At 45.0% G+C, this 20,693-nt stretch overlaps 1 protein-coding gene across 1 annotated transcript in view; it reads right to left on the bottom strand.

The window, feature by feature from the left end:
* Window positions 1-20,693, bottom strand: part of SNTA1 (syntrophin, alpha 1) — a 27,765-nt gene that overhangs the window by 6,484 nt on the left and 588 nt on the right. Inside the window, exons 2-4 of the mRNA XM_014550642.1 lie at window positions 20,622-20,691; window positions 16,727-16,912; window positions 1,810-2,014 (exon numbers count right to left, since the gene is read on the bottom strand). Coding sequence (XP_014406128.1) covers window positions 1,810-2,014; window positions 16,727-16,912; window positions 20,622-20,691 — 461 coding nt within the window. The remainder of the gene's footprint in view (window positions 1-1,809; window positions 2,015-16,726; window positions 16,913-20,621; window positions 20,692-20,693) is intronic.

Raw genomic sequence — 20,693 nt, 5'->3', positions numbered from 1 at the left:
CAATGATTCTCTCTCATCATGTTTCTATCTCTCCCTCTCCCTTCCTCCCTGAAATCAATAAAGAAATATATTTAATAATAAAAAAAAGATGACAGGAGAACCCAGCCATTGTGGCTCAGTGGTTGAGCATTGACCCAGGAAGCAATAGGTCACAGTTTGATTCCTGGACAGAGCATATGCCTGGGTTGCAGGCTCAGTCCTTGGTTGGGGACATGCAGGAGGCAGCCAATAGATGATGTTTCTCTCTCATCAATGTTTCTATCTCTCTATCCCTCTTCCTTCCTCTTTCTCTAAAAATCAATAAAAACATATATTTTTTAAAAAGATGGCAGGAAAAAAGCTGAAAACCTGATCCCTTGAGGGCATTCTTGAGCAGTGATAGAACCTAAATAAACAGCTAACCCTAGACTTTTTAAATATGTGGAAAAATAAATCTCTCATTTATTTAAGCCATTGCTTGTTAGGGTTTCTGATACTTGCAGCCCAATGTAACCCTAAGTAAAAGTAAAATATTATTCATTATATTTTAGTTAACAGACTGTGTTCCTTGGACTGGGATATAGTGCTGATATGGAACCCCAGTTATATTCAAGTTACACATGTAGTTACATATGCACGCACATAGTCAAGCACATATGCGTACATGCATATACACATATGAGCATTAACATAAACACACAAACACATACATGAATCTACACCAATATCCTTGCAAATGCTCACATATACACACAAACACTTGTATTTACATGTCATCTACACGTGCACACACATAGAAATACATGCACACACATAGAAATACATGCACACACATGCTTCAGGTAATGTCCGAGATGGGCTGGAAACCACGATTAACCTAAGGTTCTATGAGTCTCAGAAAGGACTAATAACCCTCACCTTCACCTAAGTCCCTTTGGTGGAACACCTGTAAGTTACCTGTGAATTACCACTTCTTGCCTCATGGGGGCAGGGTAGGGCTGGGTCATCAAGTAGGGGCAGAAGATTTGGATGCCAATATTGGGCATTTGACTGACATTGAACTTAGCTATAACTCGGACCCACAGCACAACCTTTTTTGTCACTCCCAATGTATACAACCACCCTCAATACCGCATACCCCACTTGATCAATATACACTCCATTCAACCACCACCATCACTCAGGCACCCATAGCTTCTAAAGCAGAGAGAGCTACCTGGAAAGAGGCAAGTTCCATCTCTTCCTGGTTGTGTGATTAACCTTGGGCAGTTTACTTCCTCTCTCTGTCCTCATCTATAAAATGGGGTGAAACAATAGGACTTTGTTCATAGGATCGCTGTGAGAACTAAATAATTTTGTTGGTGGTAAACACAATAATGTTGGCTGGTATCAATCTTATCATCAATGAACTGTTAAGGGCTGCTCAGATGTGAAGGACGATAACCTTCCATGGCCCTGAAACAAGTATTACCAGACATCTCAGAATCGCAACAGAGTCGGTAGAGACTTGAGGGGATCACTGAGTCTGACAACCTTATTTCACAATGGGAAATCTAAAGGTCAGTGAGGAAAAGGGACTAGTTCAAGGAAAACCAGGACTGGAATCCCATTCAGGGCTCTCCATATTCAAAGTTCCTCCTCAGATGTGAACTGCCCAGAGGAAGAAGAGAAAAGCAAGCACACCCTCATCCCCATAACTTCACTCTTGCATCCATTCAACAAACATTTCTTAAGCACCTACCATGTTCAGGCATTGTATCTTTCCTTTGGCCCCACCACCTAACAACACCAGGGCATGACTGTCTGAGGTGCCCCCCACTCCAGGCTTACCTGGGCTCTGGGTCACTGGGGGTACACCTTCTCGAGATATATGCCATCTTCAAGGACATGTGTTTGGCACCGTTGAAGTCTCGGGGTGGGGGACCAGGGGAGGAAGGCTGCCGCTGAAGGGGTGAGGCAGGAGGCGAGTCCCAGCCAACCGAGGTCCCGCTGGCAGAGTTCTTGAAATATGGTGAGACTTCCTTCATGTACTTGACTGGTCAGGGGACAGGTCAGCAGTTACCACTGTGACATGGGTTCCCATGCAGCACACATCACAATTTTCACTAATTCATTAAGACTTCAATTTATGACTAATGTCACTATCCTCTCCTAGGCTCAAGTCTCTGATTTTATGGTAGAAAATACTAGATGCATTCCAACATCTATTCTCTCATTTTTCCCGGTTTATAGACACATGGCCACCTGGAAGATAGGCTACATTTCCCAGCCTCTTCTGCAGCTAGGTGTCACCATGTGACTAAGTTCTAACCAAGTAAGTAGAAGTGTTTGGACCTTTGGGATCGACTGCTTACAGGGAACAGGGAACAGCTACAGCAAGGCAGTAAAAGAGCACCAACAGGGAAGTTAGGAGATGTGACTGCTCTGCCACGATCCCATTGTCTGCCTCTCTCTCTTCAGTCTTTTCATCTGCAGAAAAGAGGGGTTGAATGAGATAGTCATGTGGTAGAGACTGCTAACTGTCCTCCAGTATAATGATAGCCTCCCAGCTTAAGACTTCATTTCCCAGTCTCCCTTGCAGCTATATAGGTGCTCACGTAATCAAGTCTGGCTGATAGGGTCAGAGCAGAAGGGGTGTGTGTAACAATCAAGTTCTGTCTATTAAAGAAAGGGAACGATCCTTTCCCCCTCTTTTCCCCAACAGGGTTAAGTTGGCTAGAACAAAGGCTGGTGGAGCATTATCTTAACTATGAGTACATGAGCCACACTCTAAGGAAGGCTGACACTTTAAAGATGTCATGTCAGACTTGGATGTTACTAAGAAAGCAAGGAGCTTCTATTATATTTAAGCCATAGTATGTTATGGGTCTCTTATTATAGCAGCATAACTTGTATTGTAACCAATATAGGTGCCGAAGGGCCCTCTTAGCTCTGAACAATCATCACTGAGTATAGTGGACACCTTAGAGAATAACATTGTCTAACAGAGCTCTCTGTGATTATGTAAATGTTCTCTCTCTCTCTCTATATATATATATATACATTGTCCAAGACAGTAGCACTAAGCCACATGTGATTATTGAACATTTGAAATGTGGCTAGTACAAATGAGGAACTGCATTTTTTATTTTATGAGTCAGATAAGGTCCCTGCCTTCACAGTGCTCTCAGCCTAATGGGAGCTCCACACAGACACAGGGAAGTGGGCATTTTATTTAATTGTACTTATTATAATATTTTTTTAAAAGAATAAAAAAAAAGTTGTGCGGGGCTAAAACAAAAAAAAAATCAAAAGTCACATGCAACAAATGATGACCATATTAGACAGTACATCTTCATATTGCTAGAAGAGCAGCCCAGACCTACTCCTCTGCCCAACTGACCCATAGAGTCATGTTCTGACATGTGATCCTGCTTTCCTGGCTATGCTAGCTGGACCAGGGGTGACCATCTAACCCACTCTAGGCTACCCAGTTGAGACTGGTGTCTTGAACAAATTTGCTATGGGAGTCAACCACCTTCTGCTGTGGGGACAAAGAAGGGGGGAAAGCTGGTTTGCAGAGAGGTAAAATTAGTGGAGATGCATGTCAAGAAACAGAGGGGAACACCTGCTAATGTTCCAGTTTCTAATGCTTGTTCGTTAGAAAGTCAGGCTGCCATGTCAACAGAAGTTATGACATTTGCAACCAAAAGAGTCGTGATCAGGACCTGGATCTCATGCCTCTCTAGAAAAAGAAGATCTCACGAACACTGGCAGCTAAAAGTAAAAGGCAACATGATGACAGGGTTGATCTGAGAAGAGCTTTGTGGGAGTAGAGATTCAGAAACAAGTCAGTTTTCTTGAGCACCTGCTATGTGTCAGGTATTGGACTGGCCCTAGGTAGGACTGGAATGGTAAACATATGACACTTACGCTACCACTTCTTTATCCCTTGCTCATGGAATATATCATTAATCAATAACAGTGTTCTATGGCAGCCATTACCAATCAATTAAGGTTGATTGGTAATAAAACATTTTGGTCATTCTTGCTATATCATTTGTTGAAGTCTGGCTGCAAATAATAGAACATATGATAACAATGCCTTGAGCAATAAAGATATTTCTGATTTCACATAACAAGAAGTCTAGAGGAAGGCAATTTTAGGATTGGTTCAGTGGCTCAATGACACTGGATTCAGGGTAAACCTTTCTGCCATTCTCATGACCACAGAATGGCCACAGCTCAAGCACGTCAACAACACCCAAAGCAGAAAGGGAAGAGACAGGCAGAAAAGAGACTGTCTCCTAACACCTTCTTCTTATCAGAGAGGGAAATACTAGTATTTCCATGAAGCCTTATATCTCATTGATCCAAGCCGGGTGCAGGCCCACTTCTAGCACAATTATTACCAAGAGGAAATAGTTATGCCTGGCCAATGTGGCTCAGTAGTTGAGCATCAACCTATGAACCAGGAGGTCACAAGTTTGATTCCAGGTCAGGGTACATGCCCAGGTTTCAGGCTCAGTCCCCAGTGTGGAGCATGCAGCTCACAGCCGATGGATGATTCTCTCTCATCATTGATCTCTCTCTCTCTCTCTTTCTCTCTCTCTCTTCCTCTCTGAAATCAATAAAATTTTTTAAGAGGGAATAGTCATGATTTAGACCAATCACAATTCAGCCTCTGGGAGTGAGCATATTTCCACCCAAAAAATCAGGCTTCTGTTAGCAAGAATGAAGGGGAAATGATTGAAGGCAAGCAACAGTGTCTGCCACATGTGCCCTGGCATTGGAACTATTCCCAATTCTCATGAGCAGCAGTCTCCTCACCTCTAAAATGAGCTACTAGGAAGATGGTATATCAAGATTTACAAGCACTACTCTCTCTTCCCCCAGCCAGGTGGTCCCCTCTACTGCCCTACTGAAGGTACCTATCCCTGTTACCCCTTGAGCAGCCTTCCTTCCTCTCCCCTCAGCCATCTGGTTTGCTAGTCATCTGATGTATGCAGTCAAGGCCCAACCAGTACGTTCTTCCTGTGAGCGGGCAGACGAGATGGAGTGAAGAAGCAGTTCTTAGCCCAGATCCCTGGAAGAACCAGATAGGACCTAGTTCTGTCACAGGAGACTGCCCTTGGAGTGGGAGAGGAAGGTAGAAACTCTACTGAGGTTGAAAGAGAAGTTTTGTTGAAAATAAGAGTAGGTTTTTGTGACAGAACTAAGCCTATGCCCAAAGTTTTGGGGACTAGGACTAAAAAGAACTCATCATCATCATCATAGCAATGACTTACCCCAGAACTGAATGTTGGATTATGTCTCAAGGGACAATGAAGGTGGGACACATCACAGCCTATATGACATTCAAGCCATCCCCCTGCTCTTTTCTCCTTGCCAACAGAACCCTTTCTATCTCTCTCTCTCCCTTCCTCTCTGAAATCAATAAAAATCTATTTTAAAAATAAATAAATAAATAAAAATTAAATTTTTAAATGCCCTCAGGTGAGGAATAATAATAATAATAATAATGATAATAATAAATATAAGAGGAATGACATTGTCTACCTTAGAGAGAGGTTAGAATTAAATGAGATTATGTAAAACATGTGGCACAAGTTAAGGACTCAAAAAATATGTTTCTTAGCTATCAGCCACCTCTGCCCACACTTCTGAGAACTCTATTGTTATTTTGTGCATTGGGGTTGTCTCTCCCAACAAAATGGAACTCCCAGAGAACAGAAACTGGGCTTGATTCAAACCCAGAGTCAGTTTCTATGAATGCCAGGGCAGGACACATTTGTTCACCAGGAGGGAGAAGGTGCCACACTCCAAGAGGTCCCAGCTCAGCTCAAACTCACCCCTCTAGGTAGCCTTCCCAGATGCCCACACTGGTTCCACCTCAGCCATCACTTCTGCAGTCCCCTAGATCCACTCTCCTGTGTCTGTGTGGAGATCTGTCCCCCAGCAGGATGGGAGCATTGTGAGGATAGGGACCTCATCTGACTCATCTCTGTATCCCCAGAATGCAGCAGGGATCTCCTATCCTATGTGCTCCACAAATGCACATTTGTCAACTCTGAAGTCAGAAAAACTGCTAGAGCCCCTGCTCACCCAGGCCATTCCAGAACTGGGTCCTCCTCCTTTCCCACAGAACATGCTATAAATGGACAGCACACCAGCTGGCACTGGATACAGGGCTTGGATTTCACAAACCAGTGGCCTGCCCCAGGATGGGGGTGGGGTCGTGGGGGCCCCGGAGTGTGACCATAAATAGCCCAGCTCTGAGTCTTCCTCTCTGCTCTGATTTCTACCTGAGTCACCCAGCAAGCAGGGCCAGGTTGCCTAAAGGCGATGGCCTGGAAAGCTGAGGGCACGACCATGGCCTTGTAGCCAGCATTCTTGAGACTCCAAGGATAGACACAGTTGGTATCCACACCCACCCCAGCCAAGATCCTGGCCCAGAAGCCTGATAAAGCAGTGACACATGGGCTCTTCCTCTTCAGGGAAGCTGAGACAGATACAAACACTGTACAAACTGAGACAGATACAAACACTGCCCATTCCCGAGGCCCCAGGTCCCAGCTCTCCCAAGGAGAGAAGCCAGGGCCCCAAGGATCCAGGCTTCTCTAAAAACACAAGGAACAGATGCCTAGCCTGTTTGGCTCAGTGGATAGAGCGTCGACCTGTGGACTCAAGGGTCCCCGGTTCGATTCTGGTCAAGGGCACATGCCCAGGTTGTGGGCTCAATCCCCAGTGGGAAGTGTGCGGGAGGCAGCCAATCAATGATTCTCTCTCATCATTGATGTTTCTATCTCTCTCTCCCTCTTCCTTCCTCCCTGAAATTAATAAAAATATTTTTAAAGCCCTAACCAGTTTGGCTCAGTGGATAGAGCATTGGCCTGTGGACTGAAGAGTCCCAGGTTCAAATCCGGTCAAGGGCATGTACCTTGGTTGCGGGCACATCCCCAGTAGGGGGTGTGCAGGAGGCAGCTGATCAATGTTTCTCTCTCATCGATGTTTCTAACTCTCTATCCCTCTCCCTTCCTCTCTGTAAAAAATCAATAAAATATATTTAATATATACATATTTTTAAAATAAATAAATAAATAAATAAATAAATAAATAAATAAATAAATAAAAACACAAGGAACAGATAAGGCAGGACCATTTGCCTGGCCCAGGGAGCAAAGAAAAGGAAATACATCTGCATTTGATCTTGGCCAAAAGGCTGAGAAGAGATAGGGGATGCATCTGTTTTGGCTCAATACAGTATCCCCAGTATTTATCCCAGTGCTCAATAAATGTTTGGGACTGAATATCTTGGCATTGAGTCTTGGCTGAAGCCTATTCTCTACGCTCAAGCTGTTCCTTATCTGTTCAGGAGGTGGTCACTTACTAGCCCCCGCCTGAAATTACATGATCTGCCCATTTGTTTACTAGTTAATGGCCTTTCTCCTCCAACCAAAATATCAGCCCTGTGAGGGCAGAGACCTGTTTGCTTGTTCATTAGGGTATCCCCAGCATCTAGAATAGTACCAACATATACCAAGTAATCAGTAAATAAGAAATTTGTTAAATGAATGAATATTGACAGGCCTGGGGCTTCTCAGCCTGAAGAGACATCAAATTGGGCTCTGGAGTGATATAGGCTTGGGTTTTACTTCCTTGCTCTGTGACCTTGGACAGCTGACTTGACTTTTGTAAGCCTCTATTTTCTCATCTTTACAATGGGAGCAAAATATATCTACTTCAAGCATATTGATATTCAACACCTGAAAGGCGCTTCGCCCCGCCTGGCATGGAATAGATCTTCAATAAGTAATATAGTTATTCTTTCTGCTGCTGTTCTGAGTGTAACAGTAGAAGGGGATGAGCACACAATGTGGCTACAGACAGACAAAGATTTTAATCCAGGCCCTGTCACTTGCTCTCTGGTCTTGGCAAGTCTCAAGGTCTCTCTGAGCCTGAGTTTCTCTGCCTAAATAATGGGCACTTGATACACCAGCTCTCTGAGTAAGGCACTATAAAGATTCAAGTCAGGGCTGCCCACATTCCCACCCAGGATGGTATGGAGTGGACATGAGATTCCAACAGGCTCTGGAAGGGCTGACCTTTAAAGTCCTGCTGGTCTAGCAAGGCTGGACTATAAATAGTCCCCAGCCCCTGGCAGGCCCTGAAGCAGGATTGAACAACAGAGCCTAGGTTGCCACACTCTGAGCAAAAGAATCTCACCTCACCACACCCTTATGCAGCACAAGGGGCACCATCTATCAAGATCCTAAAGGCATGTGAAAGCTTTGATCTAATAATATCCTTTGCAGGAGCCCTGCTTCAGATAAATGCTCATAAGTGCACAGAGGGGTCACAGCACCATTGTCTTTGGTCCAAGAGACTAGTGACAACTTGAATGTCCATGGGTAGAGGCTGCTAAATATAAGATATGAGCTTCCTGACTCAGTCTTTTTTATTTAACTTTATATTTTTTAAATTTAGTTTTAGAGAGAGAGGAAGGGAGAGGGAGAGAAACATCAATGTGAAAGCAAAACATCGATAGGCTGCCTCTTGCACCAAGCCCACAACCCAGGCATGTGCCCTGACCAGGAATCGAATCGACAACCTATCGGTGCACAGAACGATGCCCAACCAACTGAGCTCCAGCCAGGGCTCCTAATTCAGTTTTATTCTTGGCTATATCACCAGTGCCTACATCTAGTCATGGAACACAGACAGGACTCAGTAAATATTAGTTAAATCAATGTACAAATATCAATAATACTAGAGGCCCAGTGCACAAAATTCATGTGGGGGAGAGGGGTGGTGGGGAGGGGGGTCCCTCAGCCCCGCTTGTGCCCTCGGGGGGATGTCCAACTACTGATTTGCAGGAGGCAACAGGTAAGGCGCTCGCTGACCAGCCCCGCCCCCCGATCACTGCCGCTGGTTGCCTCCTTCTCAGGGGGCAGTGCTCATCATAGGGACCTGTTGTCTGCCAGTTGTTCAGCCGTTTGGTCGATTTGCATATTAGGGTTTTATTATATAGGATGATATTGTGCAATCATTATAAAGAATGAAACAGAGCCCTAGCTGGTTAGCCCTAATATGTGCCTGGCTACCGGCTGCCATCTTGGCTGACAGTTAATTTGCAGATACTCACTGATTAGCCAATGAAAAGGGTAGCGGTTGTACGCTAATTACCATGTTGCTCTTTTATTAGTGTAGATGATATTGTGCAATCATTATAGAGAATAAAACAGAGCCCTAGCTGGTTAGCCCTAATATGCAAATCGACCAAACGGCTGACTGAAGGGTCCCAGGTTCAATTCCGGTCAAGGGCACATGCCCAGGTTTCGGGCTCAATCCCCAGTAGAAGGAGTGCAAGAGGCAGCCGATTAATGATTCTCTCTCATCACTGATGTTCCCATATCTCTCTCCCTCTCCCTTCCTCTCTGAAATCAATAAAAACATATTTGAAAAAATACAAGTACGAAACACTGAAATTCTAGTTTCCTAGAACTTCTTAAAAACAAACAAACAAACAAAAGAATGAAACAGAGTTACATGTACTGAGTTGGAAATATGTCCTCAACTTGTTAAAGGATAAAAACAAATATGGAAATTTTCTGGAAGAATGTGAAAATATCAACTGTGGTTATCTCTATGAAAAGACAATTGCTTTACACTCACTCTCCTGGGTTTTTAATAGGCATATATTACTTTCTATATTTTTTTGAAAATCTACTTTTTAAAATATATGTATAGCCCTAGCTGGTTTGGCTCAGTGGATAGAGCGTTAGCCGGTGGACTGAAGGATCCCGGGTTTGATTCTGGTAAAGGGCACATAGCTCGGTTGTGGTCTCCATCCCAGGCCCTGGTCAGGTGCGCACGAGAGGCAACCAATCAATGTCTCTCTCACATTGATGTTTGTCTCTCTCTGTCTCTCCCCCTCCTTTCCACTCTAAAAATCAATGGGAAAATATCCTCAAGTGAGGATTAACAAAAAAACCCAAAAACCAAAAATATGTATATAACACCACATTCAAAATAATCTAAGCCAGGATTTGGGGATGAGACCCTCATCAACCCTTCCAGAAGCAAAGAGTTCTAGGATCTTAAAAAGAAGTACTTATTGAGCGCCTACTATATACCAAGCACCAACCTTAACTCTCACAAACACATCTTCATCTAATCGCACCATTTCAAGAAATGGATCTATGTCCTTATTTAACAGTTGAATAAATTGAATAAACTGAGTCTCTCAGGGGTTAATGACTTGCAGTGCTGTATAAATATTTAAGAACATGGGTTCTTGCATCTGACAGATCTGAGCTCAAATTCTATCTCTGCTACTGTGTGACCTTGGGCAAGTAGCTTCACTTCTCTGAGTTTCATTGTTCTCACCTGCACAATGGAATAAATAATGTACCTAATTCACAGAGATAACATATGGAAGACACTTAGCACAGTGTCTAGCACACTATAGGTCAGTGGTTCTCAACCTTCCTAATGCCTCGACCCTTTAATACAGTTCCTCGTGTTGTGGTGAACCCCCAACCATAAAATTATTTTCGTTGCTACTTCATAACTGTAATTTTGCTACTGTTATGAATCATAATGTAAATATCTGATATGCAGGATGTATTTAGGCGACCCCTGTGAAAGGGTCGTTCGACCCCCAAAGGGGTCGCGACCCACAGGTTGAGAACCGCTGCTATGGGTATCCCATGAACAGCAGACACTACATCATTATCATTATTATTTCCTCTACCACCATCAGCAGCCAGACTCACACAGCTAATCGAAGCCAGAACCCCCCTCCAGAGCCCCACAGGAATTTTAATCAAGATCCAGAGAACAGGCCAGGGCTGCATTAAGCCAAATTTTGTCTGTGGGGAGTCACATGGCCTAAAACTGTGTGGGTGTGGTATGGTTTATGGTGTGTGTGGTGTGTGTGTAGCCAAATAATGTTCCCTTGAAAACAATGATTAGAACAACAGGTCTTTGTGGCCATGGGAGGACTAAATAGGAGCTACATTCTCGACTCTGTTCCCAGGACAAGAGTCCCACAGGCACCTCAGGAGCATGGCATCACTTGGCTAAGCCAACTAGGGTGACCTCAAATCAGCTGCAACCATTAATAACATCCCACTTTTGATGGTGGTGATGCACTGAGCCAAATTCAGTCAGGACACCTGGCGTGTCCATCTCCCAGGGGAGAAGTTGGCAGGGGCCTAGACGTGGAGTTAGAAGAACTCATCACAGAAATTCTCAGTTAACCAGTGTCACCCCAATAAATTCAATGGAAAGGAAAGAAAAGAAATTCTCAGGCGTCAGTCAAGCCCAGCTTGAGCCTTGAGGCCCAGCTTGAGTCTTGAGCCTCACCTTAAACATTTAGGAAAGTAAACTGCAATCGACTAGGTTAAAGATAAAGTAGAAAAGGTCTGAGATGTACCCCAGTGATCATTCCCCCAAACACTCACCAAGATCTAATGTGTGCTGGGCCCAGTGCCAGGCCGGGGGCTCTGAGACAAACTACACATGATTCCTGCCCTCAAAGGCCTCGGAGTTTACTGGAGAAAACAATAATCTGCTGATGCTGATGTGATGATAATAAAGGCTGACTTTTATTGAATGCTTACCATGTGGAAGACATCGTGCTATGCACTTCACGCGCATTGTCTCATCCTTATAAACAGCAAATAAAATGAATAAGTATATACTCTGGGCACTGGCCTCAGCATGTTACACACACTTTACATCTATTATTTTTTAATCTTGCAAATAACTATACAAGGTAGGTATTATTCAAGGCTGAGGCAATGGTGGCCTCTGCAACCAAACTGACCTTGGTTTCAATTCTGAGTCTGCCAATTTACTGGTTGGATGACTTGAAGGAAGTTATTTATTCTCAACAAACTTTGGTGACTTTGCCTGTAACAGGGATGATAGAAATTCCTATTACGGTATGTGCCTTTTATATGCATGTTACTCTATTCCTGTGTCTTTAATTTGTTTTTAAATGATTCTTTTTTAAAAATATATTTTTATTGATTTCAGAGAGGAAGGGAGAGGGAGAGAGAGATAGAAACGTCACTGATGAGAACGAATCCCTGATTGGTTGCCTCCTGCACGCCCCCTACTGGGGATGGAGCCCACAACCCGGGCATGTGCCCTTGACCAGAATTGAACCCGGGACCCTTCAGTCCACAGGCCAACGCTCTATCCACTGAGCCGAACTGGCTAGGGCTATTCCTGTATCTTTTAAAAGCCTGATCTTTATGTGGAATGTACTTTCCCTTTGTACAAAGTACCAAAATTGACTTCATTAATTTGCACTGTCCTTTAGTATTATATTTTAATGCATCACAGGCTCACTGTTGACTCTATCTTGCCAGCCACACTGGAGGTGGAGGGAGAGGAGGCATTTGGCTATTCCCCTTTTCCCACAGGCTTGGTCTCTAAGGGCCCAGGCTGGCCCTGGCTCCAGATCTGTGCACACAATGGGCCTCTCTAAGAAGCAGGCAAAGGTATGTTGGCTGCCAGATTGGGCCCAGACTGGTCACAAACACACCCCTGTGACTGAGACCAGGCTCAAGACATCTGTGTAAACCCCTGACCTCGCAGAGGAAAAGGTACAGAAGGCAGACTAGGGTTGCTGATGCTCAGCTGAGCCCCTGACTTAGGCCAAAGAAGTAGGGCTCTGGCTGGCACCCAGAGTTTGTCAATGACATCTGTCCTTCTAGGACATTCTCAGGAAGCTCTGTACCTACCAAGACCCAGGCCTCAGGAAAGATGCCCAGCCGTCCTGCCAAGTTCTCATACAAAGGATAGGCCACCTACCCGGCCGGTGTGGCTCAGTGGTTGAGCATCAACCTATGAACCAGAAAGTCAAGGTTCAATTCCTGGTCAGGGCACATGACCAGGTTGCGGGCTTGATCCCCATTGTGGGCATGCAGGAGGCAGCAGATCAATGATTCTCTCTCATCATTGATGTTTCTATCTCTCTTTCCCTCTCCCTTTCCATGGCCCCTTGGAGATAGCTTATGAGTGAGATAGGGGCAGGGAAGTTCTGAACAATGTGACCAGTGACTGGGTTCTAGCAGAGAACCTAGGCCCAGAGAGGCTCTCAAGAGCACTGGCTCCAGACTCAGGCCACTGCCCAGTTCTTACCTTCTCCACATAGACTCCTCCAAATCTCAAGGACCAGCCACAAGCCAGCATCTTAGCTCCCTCACCTCCTCCAAGCTTCTCAGATCATCCATGCAACTCAAAGATTCTTGACCCCAGTGCCCACTCCCACCCCTTTACTGCCTTGGTTGAAATGACCTCCTTCTGTAAGTTTTCTGGGCCAGGAAAGCAACTCAAAAGAGACTTCAACTAAGAAAAAGCCGGGGGGAAATTAACAAAGAAGGCCACAACCTCCAAACTCTTCTTACGCAAGCCTGCTTAAATCAAACCACCACCCTCTCCCTCCTGTTCACGGCCCCATCACCTTCTCCCTCCTGTTCATGGCCTCGCCTCCACGTTGCCATTGAGCATCTATTTGTGCCTCCCTCCAAACCAGAGTGATGCTGCTAAAGCTCAGAGCTGACCATGTGAACCCTGCCGAACACCTTGTAATGGCTCCTCCTTTCTCTCCAGAGAAAGTCCAATTCCTTTTGTCTGGCTCTGCAGAATCTGTCAATCCGGTTAGCCTCCTCTTTTTTTTCACTTCCTCACACCATAGGCTCAGATAAAGCTGAATTATTAAAGTCAAGTCACTTTACCCCTCTATGGTTTTGCTCACACAGTTCCCCTGCCTGGAAAGCCTTCCTCCACCCCGTACTCACCTCTGCTTATTGTTCATAAAGTGGCAGCATCCCCTTCTCCAGGAAGTCTTTCCTGACAACCCAGAGAGAAGAAACCACTTCCTCTTCCACTCCCTGAGCAGACCCTATCTCAGCATGTGTGACATGTTGGTGACCTGGTAGATTTGCCCAGCTGTCTCCCCCATAAGACTGTGCCCTCAAAACCAGAGTAGAGCAGCATAAAGGGAGGGGAGAAAAAGAGAAAGCAAAAGAGGGCTCTCATCCAAAAGGCAGAAATAATCAATGACTTTATGTCGATAAATCTGACACCTTGGATGAAAAGGACAAATTCCTTGAACGACAAAAACTACCAATGTTCATTCAAGGAAAAAAATAGATCCTCTAACTTACCCTATTAACAACATTAAAATCAGAGTTAAAAACATTTCTATAAAGGTGGCTTCCCTGGAGAATGCTACTAAACATTTAAGGAGGAAATAATATCAATTCTATATAAATGCAGTGAAACAGGAGGGGAGTTACTAACATTTATAAAGTGCCTACTATGTGCCAAATCCTATCTTGGGCAACAGAGAGGCCAAGCTTGTCGGGCCAGTATGGCTTGACCACCAGAGAAGGTGACATTCATAATGAAAGCTATTGGTTATCTCTGATCTAATCTAACCTTAGCCAATATGGAAACTGAGGCCCAGAGAAGCAAAGATCTTACCAAGGTCAGAGATTCACCACAAAGCAGACAGGAGTTTAGAAACTGATTTTTAAATAGTTTGTGTAGAAGAGACAGTGTTTATGTTTTATCTCTCCTACCAGATGGTGAGCTCCTTCAAGAGAGGCCTGGGTCTAGCTCAGCTTCTAACTCAATGCTCTGCACACCAGGTACACAGTAGGTCTCTGCAAATGTTTCTTGACTTAGTGAGGAAGGACTAAAGTTAATGAGTTAGATGGAAGGTTTGGATATTAGCTCCTAAACCAGGAGATGCTTCAACTATCTAACACTCAGAGATGCTACCTTCTCAGAATGATCCACACTCAGAACCCAAATAGAAACATTCTCAACCTAAAGGTGAGGGGCTGAGGGGGACCTCCATGTGGATTAAAAATGTGTCTATAGTAGAAATTTTGCCACCTATAGGCTAGACTTTCAAACAGCAAAAACTAAAAGAGCTTTTCAAGTCAACCAAAATATGACAATTTGATAAAGTTCAACTGTTTCAAATTGCATTAATGGCTATAAATATCAAAGTAACAAGACATCTGGGAGAAAAAGTATCTTATAGCCATATCATTAATGTAACTTTGCTGTTAAAATATGATTGATGTACTTATGCTTTTAGGGACCAACACTGCAGCGTCAGCTTTTTAAAAATATACACTGTAGGCGCGCTCTCTCCCTCCCGGGAGCACTCCCGCGCCTTTCCCTTCCTCCTCTTCTTCCCCCGCAGGCATGCATCTCCTAAACTCTAAGGGTCCTCACAGACCTGCAACCAGGGGAGCAATGGGCTGTAACCCCCAGAACCTGGCCCCAAGGCCCCCTTTTCTCTGACTCTCCAGTGAGCTGACTTCTTCCCCATAATGTTTCTAGAGAACCAAAGCAGCCCCACCTAGTCTCTCTCCTGTTGCTTCTTCTATCCTAGGCTCTTCCTTGTTTCACTGTCCCCAGCTTCACTAAACTTACTCTCTAAATAAATAAATACACTGTATATGTTAAAAGTGCACCAAAAAATAAAAACTGCACCGGTAGCATTTAAATAGATACACCTAAAATGTAAAAGTAAAACAAAACTGAGAGAGCCCTGGCCTATGTGGCTTGGTTGGTTGGCGCATCGTCCAATGCACCAAAAGGTGGCAGGTTCGATTCCGGTAAGGGCACATACCCAGTTGCAGGTTCAATCCCAGGTCTGGGCGAGAGCAAGAGGCAGCTGATTGATGTTTCTCTCTCACAGCAATGTTTCTCTCTCCCTCTCCCTCTTTCTCTTTTCCTCTCTCTAAAAAAAAAAAAAAAAAATCAATTAAAAAATATTAAAAACAAAAACTGAGAGAGAACAAGAATGCCAAAGATCACCCAGAGACCCAAAGCCTGTTTATTTCTGTGGTCTCTTAGAGACCCATTTGGGGAAACAAAGGCAACCTGTCAGGATCTGGGCCTGGGGCTCAGCTCAGCATGGCATTCCCCATCGGCCCCCGCCACCTCCCTGTGCCTGTTCTGGGCCATGAGCCAGACACATTCCTCAGGCCCCCACAACTTCCGGAAATTGCAGGCTGAAGTTTGAGGAAAGGGCTGAGCCAAGCAGAAATCTCTTGAGAGAGATGGCAAAAGGCAGATACGCAACAACCACAGCAAGAGGCCTATAACAACCAATGGGGAAACTGAGACCTAGAGAAGGCAAAGGTCTGATCCAAGACCACACAGTGAGGGGATAGTGGAGGGGAACCACCCACAAAACAAACAAAAGAAAAAAACACCTCCTCTCTGATCCTTGTTCATTTGACATTCTGCACATAAAGGCCAAGTCTTCTCCCAAATGAGAATGGGTGTCAGGGTCTTAGGGGCCCTGAGTGCTAGAAGAACTGGGACTTCAGAGCTCTCCTGGTTCCTCAGGGAAGAGTCTTAACCGTCCCATCTCCAGTCCCTTCTCTCTTCCCCTGAGTCACTCATTGAGTGACAAATCCTGCCATGGACCTTTTGTCCTGTTCACACAACCCAGCAAGGCAGAAATTACAGACCTGACTTACAGATGAGGAAACTACAGTGCAGGGACTTACCCACGGCCACAGAGATAGGGAGTGGGGCAGAGGAAATGAAAACCAGGTCTGTCTGGCTCTGCGCCGGCTCTCCCACCATCCCATGCAGTCTCAAGGCAGGTCTCCAAGTTCTGTTTCTGTTTTCAATCCTGCCCACCTCCCAGACCCCACTGCTTGAGGCCTGGAGGAGGTAGGGACGAGCTAAACACCCTGGGTTCCCCAGTGCTTACCCTCCAATACCACTTCTTTGCCTGTCTTCTTCAGAACCTGCACCGCCTCGTCATGAGTGGCAGAGGAAAGGTCTTCCCCGTTCACGGACAGGATGGCATCCCCAACAAAGAGGGCCTCTGTCTGGTCAGCTGCCAAGCCTTTGAAGATCTTGGAAATGAGAATAGGCATCTTGTTCTCCCGGCCCCCTGCACAGGCACAGAAAGAGGATGAAACGGAGGCAGACACTCTAAACGCTTAGGAGTTACATGGAGGCAAAATTATTTTTGAAGGCCTCCCGCAGTGACCAGCCCAGTGCTGGGAAAGGGGAGATGGGAGGGTAAAGAGAATTTCAGCAAAGAATCTTAGAAGTTTGGGACATTAATAATACTAATAAGTCAACCAAAGGACTTGTATGCATGTATATTAGCATAACCAATGGACACAGACACTGGGGCGGTGGGGACTTGCCCGGGGTGGGAATGGTTGGGTGGGGGGAAGGAGGGTCAATTGGGGGAAAAGGAGACATATGTAAAACTTAAGATAATAAAAAATAAATAAATAAATAAAATAATAATAATAAGTCATTTTTGAAGGTTAAAAAAACGTTTTGTTTATAAAGACTGAAATGATTATATGCAAATTTGAGCAGCTAGACTGTACAAGAAATTCTTTGAAAATTCCTTTTTTGCTGTCTTCCAAGAGTTGGATTCCATTATACATGCTTTGTTCTTTCTTTAGACCTGGAAAAAATATGCAGTCTTTCAACAAGTGATTTATTCTTTTCTTTTCCATGATTAGAAATCCTATGATCCCTTAGACCAGTGGTTCTCAACCTTCTGGCCCTTTAAATACAGTTCCTCATGTTGTGACCCAACCATAAAATTATTTTCGTTGCTACTTCATAACTGTAATGTTGCTACTGTGATGAATCGTAATGTAAATATCTGATATGCAGGATGGTCTTAGGTGACCCCTGTGAAAGGGTGGTTCGACCGCCAAAGGAGTCGCGACCCACAGGTTGAGAACCGCTGCCTTAGACAGTTCCTTCTGAAACAAACTTTCCTCTTCTCCCCAGCCAGCCCCAGTGGGTTCACCTCTACAGGCTCTGGGACTAGGACAGGAGTTAAGACATGCGAATGTTTCCTCACTGAGAAAGTCATTTTCTAAATTCATAATGTTATAGTTTGGTCACTGGATCTTTTGGTCCAATGCTTTGGGTGTTCACCAGTGTTTGAGTAATTTACAAGGGGCTTCAGTAATTTTTCCTTAAATACATATTTTGGGTTTTAAGCAATTTTCCCACAGTGAGGGAAACCCATTGATACCCCCTAATCTGGCATTATGATGGGATTAGCTATTGCCATGGCTCCAAATTTTACAATCCAGGATATAGACCTAGACCTTAAAATCTAGAGATTTCAAAAGCCTAGATAAATAAGTAAATAGCTAATACATTTTACTGAATTGCTTTGTTGCTAAATTCTTGAATGTCCTTTTAAAATAAAAAAAAAATAGTAATAATAATTACTGCTAGTTCCAAGTGCCAAAGAGCTAAATGTTGTCAATGGTGTTTCATTGCATCTTCACAACACCCCAATCACACAGACATGTTCAGTTTCCGACGAGGAAAATTGAAGTGTGAAGAGAAGCCCCTTACCCACGGTTGTCCAGTTAGTAAGTGGCAAAGCCAGTATATATTTGAACTAGGTCTCCTAGCTTCAGAACCAATACTGTTAACTCTATGGCAGACTGCAAGTAGGACCCTCAGGTATCACACCACTGGTCCATCCCTGAAATACTGAAGAGGAACTAGTGGCATAGAGAGGGGGTGGTCATTATCCCAAGATCACAAAACAAATGTGTGGCAGCTGTAGAATTGGAAGTCTCTCCTGACCCCCATGCAGACCTAACCGTTTGCTTCTTGTTCTGCACAGAGCTTGAGGCCAAGGAAAGGAAAAGGTTTCTATTTTTATCTGCCCTGCTTGTCCTGGAACTGGGAACTTCAGTTCAATGTGGAACTATGATCATTCCTGGCTGCTTGGGCTGGACTGGACCCTAGAGGGGAGGTCATCATGGCCACAGGAGTGCAATCTACATACATGAAGAATTAAATGGAGCTGGCACTTCCCCTGATGCCTCCTAAAAGTACCTTCACTACCACCTGGAAGTATGGCGCTAGGCTAGGGTGTAACTTTATGTGACCTTGGAAAGTCCCTGCTTCTCTCCTAGTCTGTTTGTCTATCTACAAAGTGTAACTTTATATGAACTCTAAGTTCCTTCCTGCTTTGATACATTAAGTGTACAATTTCTGGATTGATCTGTTTTTACCCCATGCTAGAGTTTGGGGCTAAGATGGGTGCTCACTCCCTGGATTCTCATTTTCCTCTTTTAGACCCTTTTGGTTCACTACATGGGGATTTGCCCTTCCATGGGAAAGAACCAACTCCCCTGGCACTATCTAGTGGCCTGATAATTAAGGTTCAAATCCCAGCTCTGCCACTCATTGACTGTGGAATCCTGGGGAAATTGTTTCTTTTCTGAATCTCAGTTTCTTACCTGCAAAATATTGATTTATGCTCCCTACCTTTTACCACTTATTGCCAGGATGAAGTGGACATGAGCCTAGAGTACTGTAGCACTTAGCACCACCATCCCCACCCTCTCACCCAGGCCAAAGGGTCTGGAAGCACAGGAACAGAGCATATCCAGAATGATAGCAGGATTGGCCTGAGACCCTGAAAAGTAATTGTGGTAGGAACTGTGAACCCAACAGCTGGGGGTGTGCAGGGATTTTAAGCACTACTTTTCGTTGCTTTGGGAATCTCTCCTGGCCTCCATTTTCCCTCTCATCTAACAGCAATAATTAACCAGGCACCTACTGTGTGCTGGCAGGGTGAATGCTTTAGATTCCTGTGCTCATAGAAACATCACAACTATATTATTAGCCTCACTATATAGTTGAGGAAACGGAGGTTCAAAGATGGGAAGTGATTTGAGTTCACACAGTTGATCCTGGACTCAAAAACAGTCTGGTTGCACCCTAAAAAAAGCTATCAGGCACAGCCGGTGTGGCTAAGTAGTTGAGCATCCACCTATGAATCAGTTCAAGGTTCGATTCCCAGTCAGGGCACATGCCCGGGTTGTGGGCTCATTCCCCAGTGTGGGGCTTGCAGGAGGCAGCTGATTAATGATTCTCTCTCATCATTGATGCTTCTCTCTCTCTCTCTCTCTCCCTCTCTCTCCCTTCTTTCCTCTATGAAATCAATAAAAATATTTTTTTACAAAAATTTGTAAATATTGGGATCTGAGAGCTCCCAGAGAGGAGTAACAACTCTATGTCCACCCCTCTCAGTCCTGTGCAAGGAGACAGTAAGATCAGGAAACTCAAACCCACCTCTTTGCCTAGGTTCACAGCCTTACTGGGTCCTCGTATTTCTGTGTCTTTTCCTGCCCCCTGTCTGTGAGCCCAGCAGGTGTCTCCAATTGACCCCTATACTTTGAACTCCAGGTCTTACCCACAGCTCCCACCTTGTTGGTGTCTCAGGGACTTCCCCCTCCCGGCCCTAGTAACCTCCCAGTCCCAGGCCCCAATCCCTTTTCTCCATCCTCTGCTTTCCTGGGGCCCATCTTGTCCTTGATGTCCAAGCAACCCCTGAATGGTAACTGCTCTCAGATCTCTATGCCTCCACACACAACTCCCCACCCACGTGTCCTTGGTGCGTCCCCAACCCCCTCCACACCTGTGCCTTTCGACTGAGACACCGGACTCTTGAAACCCTCTCCGACGACCTTGGTGCTCCGGTTCCCTATGTCCCCTCGAACCCTCTTACCCCCAGACAGGAGCCCTCGAACTCCATGTCCTCGGTGCGCTGCCAGCCCCCAAGACCCCTACGCCCTCGGTGCCTCCTCGCCCACCTTTGATGCTGATGCCCAGCCCGCCGGCATCGGCCTTGCGCACAGTCACACGGCGCCGCTGGAGCAGGAGCT

Source organism: Myotis brandtii, unplaced genomic scaffold (assembly GCF_000412655.1).
Source record: "Myotis brandtii unplaced genomic scaffold, ASM41265v1 scaffold61, whole genome shotgun sequence".
Classification (NCBI taxonomy): Eukaryota; Metazoa; Chordata; class Mammalia; order Chiroptera; family Vespertilionidae; genus Myotis; species Myotis brandtii.
Note: the sequence above shows the minus strand (reverse complement) of the source record. Positions and strands in the feature narration are given on the sequence as shown.